This window comes from Guillardia theta, assembly GCF_000315625.1.
Source record: "Guillardia theta CCMP2712 unplaced genomic scaffold GUITHscaffold_33, whole genome shotgun sequence".
In the NCBI taxonomy this organism is placed as follows: Eukaryota; class Cryptophyceae; order Pyrenomonadales; family Geminigeraceae; genus Guillardia; species Guillardia theta.
Genome location: NW_005434641.1, coordinates 403467 through 409304, shown reverse-complemented (window position 1 = coordinate 409304; position 5838 = coordinate 403467). Strand labels below are relative to the sequence as shown.

General features: G+C 60.2%; 1 protein-coding gene across 1 annotated transcript; it reads left to right on the top strand.

Annotated features, from left to right (window-relative positions):
- Positions 1–429: 429 nt before the first annotated feature.
- GUITHDRAFT_138703 (hypothetical protein) lies at positions 430–5246 on the top strand (the record flags this gene model as incomplete). The annotated part of the gene is made up of 7 exons (XM_005832790.1): positions 430–3378; positions 3432–3641; positions 3845–3973; positions 4080–4216; positions 4340–4466; positions 4492–4878; positions 4929–5246. The coding sequence occupies 7 exons, from the start codon at positions 430–432 to the stop codon at positions 5244–5246; spliced, it is 4257 nt and encodes a 1418-aa protein (XP_005832847.1).
- Between the last annotated feature and the right edge of the window lie 592 nt (positions 5247–5838).

The window sequence follows — 5838 nt, the reverse complement described above, 5'->3', positions numbered from 1 at the left end:
CACAGCACTGCTCTGCCGCTGTTCTTTCGAGATTAATGTCTTTTTTTCTCCTTCTTGTGACTCTTTAAATACCCCCGCATTGTCGATGGGCGGTCACTATTGCATTAACGGGCCCTTTGGTCAAGAGTTGGCGATGAGCCACCGGTCTTCCCCCATCCGCCAGAACGCCGATCACGCCCCCCCCCTGCATCATCCGCACGCCCCCAATGATCCCCCCCCCCATCCTCTTTGGAGCTCCGGCGAGCCCCCCAAGCCCAGACAAGAGGCGATGCCCCCCCTCCCCCCACCCTCACCCCCCCCCCCTCCCCCCACCCTCACCCCCCCCCGCTCTAATCTCCTCAGGAAGGATCGGCCAAGGGCGAGATGCTGGGAAGGGAGGGGAGCGAGTGAGGAGCAGGGGTGAGGGAAGGAGAGCGACGCTGAAGGAGGATGGACCCATCTGAGCCTCATCGCCTCTTGTCTGTGCTTGGAGGACTCGCCGCAGCTCCAAAGAGCATGGGGGAGGCGATCATTGAGGTCGTGCGGATGATGCAGGAGGAGCGCGTGGGAGGGAGATCCGCGTACAGCTGCTTGATGGAGGTGAGGGCATGGCTGAGAGACTTGTGCTCGGAGAGCTCCGAGGAAACCTTCGATCTCTTAGAGGAGGTAGCGGACCTCCTGGTGCATCCCCTGAGCAAGGACGGGGAGGAGGAGAAGGGGCGAGTGAAGGACGGCGTTGCTCGTGCATTGGAGCTCGTTCCTCAAGTGATCGAATGTCTTGACAAACTCTCGGAGCTGGAGGAGGAGGAGAAGCTCGCCAAGTGCTGCCGCGTGCGAAACAATCTTGTGGATAGCTTGTTGCGCGCAAGTCACGAAAACTCAATGCTCAGCATGGGCAATATCCTCCTTGAGGTGAACCTGACGCAGGACGAGCAGCATCGCTTGTGCAAGAAGATCGAACGAGTGAGCCTGGAGGGAGAGGAGAGGAGCATGGTAGCGACACTTCAGTTTGTCATGGCTGCTTGCCAGAAGTTCCACCGCCCCTGCTGGATGTCGCTGGTGCGAAACTTGATGGCCAAGTCGCCGCCCTCGACGCTTGATGACATGTACTGTGTGCTCGGAATGTCGCTGGATGTTAACTCGCTCAGCTTCCTCCTCCTCCTCGAGCTCTACGACGAGACCAGCAGCGTCGACGAGCATGACCTTCTCCTGCTCCTCTTCTGCGCCAGGAACGACCTCTGTCGCGATTTGATGCTTCACCGAATCTGCGCGATGCTGGCGAAGCAGCTGGGGCGGGAGGAGAAGGCGCAGGAAGGAGGCGAGGGGGCGAGGGCAGCGAGGCGGATGATGTCGGAGGTGACGAGGCGGTCGGAGGCCTCCTGGTTGAGCAGCCTCCTCCTCGAGCTCTCCTCCCTCCTCATGCATCTCAGCCCGGCTGCTGCTGGACTTGCTGTTCACCTTCTCCTCGACATGTTTCACTGGCAGCCCTCCTGCCGCCCCGAGCTGCTCGCCCACTGCTTCTCCTCCCTCCTCGAGTTCGCGAGCTCTCCTCTTGTCCTCTCCTCCTACGTGAAGGCGCTGCGCAGGCTGGCGGGGAGTTACCTGCTCTCTCTGCGAGACCTGCAGGAGGAGGTGGCTCAGGGCTTCTCTCTCCTATGGATGCTTCCTCTCAACCCGGGCAAGTCCGTCATGGCGGCCTTCATGCCGCTCTGTCGCTCTGCTCCATCGCTGGTGGCCAAGGTGGCGCTCATGGTGAGGAAGGAGATGCTGAGCTCGGAGGCAAGGAGAGTGTCTCTCGCTGTCTTCGGTCAGCTCTCCCTCCTCTCCTGCGGGGCCCTCGAGGAGGAGAGCGAGCAGCTGGACGCCATCCTGTCCTTCAAGTCGAAGTTCTCCTCCTCCTCCTCCTCCATCCGCCAAGAACTCTACTCGGGCATCCGCAGGATTCTGGGAGGTCTACAGGCAAGTGGACAGCGAGGGGACGCGAGGCTGAGGCTGCACGCGAGCGCAAGGACGCTGATAGAGAGCGTCCTCCTCGAGAGACTCTCGCGCTTCTTCTGCTCGACGGGTGAGCGAAGATGCGGGGAAGAGGAGGAAGGGAGGGGGAGAGGAGGAGAGAGGAGGAGGAGAGGTCGTTTCCAGTTGCTGCGTTGCTTCCAAGTCGTTCGGACCAACTCGACGAGGATGGTGAGAACGAGAGACGATGTGGCGGGCCTGCTGTCCTGCGCGTTGCAACTTTTGCTGCTTCATCGGGAGGAGACAGGGGGGCGAACAGAAGGCGAAGAGGGGACCAGGATCGAGATGCTGCTGGAGGAGCTCGTGCGGCAAGTCACGGACAATCGCTGTGTTGCAGACCTTCTCATGGAGTCTGGGCATGTCAGAGACGAAGAGGAGGGGAGAGAGAAGAGGAGGAGAGACGAGGAGGAGAACCTCGCCTCCCCCGCTGAGCGCCTTCCCCTGCTGCTGTCCATCTATGAGGTCCTGTTGGAGTTCAGCTCCTCTCCTCTCTTCCCTCCCGACTGGATTCTCGACTCTCGTTCCCTCGCAGAGGCTCCAGCGGTCTCCTCGCCGACGACTGTGCTGATCAGCTTCTTCTGCGCCATGTCGGCGATCCTGCCCATGATAAGGCGGAGGGACGGCGGGAAGCCTGTCGCTCAGTCTTATAGGAGGTCTCGTCCTGCCTCTCCTCTTCCTACCTCGCCTCGTCCTGCCGCTGACGCCAAGCTTGCAAGGGCTCGAGGAGGGGAAGAAGAAAGAAGCTTGCAGGATCGTCTCGTCCTCGACCCACATGGAGCCCTTGATACGCTTGAGAGCATCATCAGAGCGAGCCTTTCCTCCTCCTCCTCCTCCTCTGCTCCTCGAGGTGGCAGCCGCCATCTTCTCGTGGTCACCGAGCGTATCATCTCGCGGCTTGTGGCGACGGCTGCGCGACCAAGAGAGGAAGGAGGATGTGACATGACTGAGGAGGCAGGCGGGGAGCAGGCGGGGTCGAGTCGTGCTGTTCCCCAGCAGAGCCTGTGGGTCTCGCTGCTTCCTCGTCTCGTTCATGCCGTCTGTGAGGTCTACGAGCTTGAGGAGACTCTGGCAGAGAGAGGGGGCAGGAGGACGAAGATGCCAGCAGGCGATGAGGAGGAGGAGGAGGAGGAGATGCGCTTGGAAAAAGATGTCAAAGAGACGCTGAGAGCAAGGGGCCTCGTCTTAGAGGATGTGGCGGACAGCAGAGGAGGTCGACGAGGCGGAGGAGGCGGAGGAGCGGCGCTGAGTGCAATGCGATTCTTTCTGGAGTTTGAAGGCTGCGGGGAGCAGCGAGTTGCTCTCCTCCTGGAGGGGCTGCGACGTGCGAAAGCGAGTGAGCGCATTGAGGGGGCGGAGGCGAGCAGAAAGAAGCGAAGGATTGTGAAGGTAAGGAGGAGAATGAAAGGGAGAGGCGAGGAGAGAATTGTGACTGCTGTTAGGACTCTGAAGTTTCCTCGCTGGATCTTGTCCTTGAGATGGTGGAGAGGTTAGAGCGATGGGGAAAGGAGGGAGGGGGAGGAGCTAGGTCACCCAGCCGGTTGCTTCAGCATCTCGAGTTCTGTCAGGCTGTACTGGCGACGCCTCAAGCAAGAGAGGAGGGGAGGAAGAACGCGACGAGAGCGGACAAGCTGCGAGACCTCAGCAAGCGGGTGAGATGAGAGGGAGGACGAGAAGCATGAGGGGAGGGAGAGAGAGAAGGGAAGGGAGATGAGCGGGAGAGAGGCTGAGACTTGTGAAGGTTGTTTTGCTGCTACGGATAGCAAGCGTGGAACATGCAAAGCTAGTCAGGAGCGCGATGGCGCTGGCCATGTCGCTTGTGCCGGATGAAGAGAGAGTCGTGTTTGCTCTGCAGGCTTTACGTCGAGTGTCAGTGGGAGAGGAGGAGGAGGAGGAGCGCTGCGATCAAGAGCTGCTCTGGGGGTCGCTTGAAGAACCTTTCCGATCAGCTCGTACAGCAGAGGAGATCGCAGCTCTGAGATGGGTTCGACCTCTACATGTTCTTCCTTCTTCCTCCTCACCCTCTCTTTCTTGGTTTTCTTTCTCTTTCCTTCCCCTGATCCCTTTCGTCTGCTCAAGCTCTCTCTCAGGACCTCCCCAAGTTCGATCAAATCGCCTGCGTCAACGCATTACTCACCGTCGTCCTCCCGAGCCTCATCCCCGTCATGAGCAGGAGAACACTCGCAGACATCTTCCAACGAGTCCTGGAGGACGGAGCAAGCACGAGGTGACTCGATCACTTGACTGCTCCTCCTTGTCCTTCACTCTCTCTGCTCCTCTTGAAGCTGTTCCTTTCTTCCCTCTGCTCCTCTTGAAGCTGTTCCTTTCTTCCCTCTGCTCCTCCTCTCAGCCTCGCACAGTTCGGTCCAGCAGCAGCTTCGCTCCTGCAGCGACTGCTTCTGTGCGGTCAGCTTCGCGACCTGCGGCCTCTCCCGGTTTGTATCCTCGTCCTCGGCAGTGCGGGCGAGCGTGATGAGGTGAGGATGATGAAGAAGAAAGCAGGAGCAGGAGCAGGAGCAGGAGCAGGAGCAGGAGCAGGAGCAGGAGCAGGAGCAGGAGCAGCAGGAGCAGGAGCAGGAGCAGGAGCAGCAGGAGCAGCAGGAGCAGGAGCAGGAGCAGCAGGAGCAGGAACAGGGGAAGGGGCAGGGGCAGGAGCAGCAGGGGCAGGGGCAGGGGCAGGGGCAGGGGCAGGGGCAGGGGCAGGAGGGGAGGAGGTTTTATCGTCCTCGTCACTTCTCCTTCAGGATTCACAACGTCGCCTGCCAGCTGCTGCGTGACTTCAGCTCGCTGACCTCCCTCAAAGCTGGGGATCAGCTCGCCTCCTCCTCTTTCCTTCGACTCGCTCGCCATGTCATCGGCGGCTCCGGGTCGCTCATCAGCGACCTCCAGGTGCGCCAGCCTCAGAACCGGCACATCCCCGTCGCTGACTTGAGTGGCAGCTGAGCGGGCAGGAGGAGCAGGCGGCACGAGCTAGTTACCAGCTGGAGAAGGCCGTCGCCTCCGTCAGGACCCTCTGCGGCATGCTAGGCAGGAGCAGGAGCCTTCAGGTCGAGCTCGAGAGGCTGCTGGAGGCTTCTGCACTGCCTCCACCACCAAAGAGCAAAGACGAGGACGCCAGGGCGAGCGAGCAGGTGAAGAGGAGGAAGAGACCTCATCGGCTCCGCAGCCGCAACGCGTACGTGGACGCATTCCTGGAGGAGGAGGATGGACTTGACAGCTACGCGGACCTCGAGGACTTTATCGTGTGCGATGAGTGAGACACGCGCGAACCCCCTGCGCTGCTCCTGCCTTCCCTCAAACTGACTCGCCTGCTCTTCCCCCACTTCCGACTGGTCGCATCTCTTTCTTCTCTACGAGTATGTGAACTTGTTAGCCCCTAGCTCACTCGCAGTTGAACTTCTCCGACCCCGAGAGAAACACAGCGAAGTCATGGCCGGGGCGAGAACTTGTCTGGATCAACCTCTGAAACTCCTGTAGACAGCCTCATCCAAACTTACTCCGCATTCCCCCTTTGCCCTTTGCCCCCCCACCAATTCCTCCTCCTCCTCCTCCTCCTCCTCCTGAAGGAGTTGAATTCACTCCTCTCTCCGTACAGAGGTGAGTAGATGCGAGTGGGAGGGGCTGAGTTGACGGGGGTTCGTATGAAGCGGAGGGCCCCGTTGGACTCGAAGGTGGGAGAATGCTGTGGCAATTTCCTCCTGCTCTTGCGATGCTTCCCTGACGCGGACCTGTGGAACGCTCCGTCACGCTTAACTCCGATGGATTTTGATAGGTTGAGGTGCTGTCCCTTCTGAGACTCGTGCTCCTCTGTGTTCTGAGGGCTGAACAGGAAGTCCTGCTTGTCGTTCA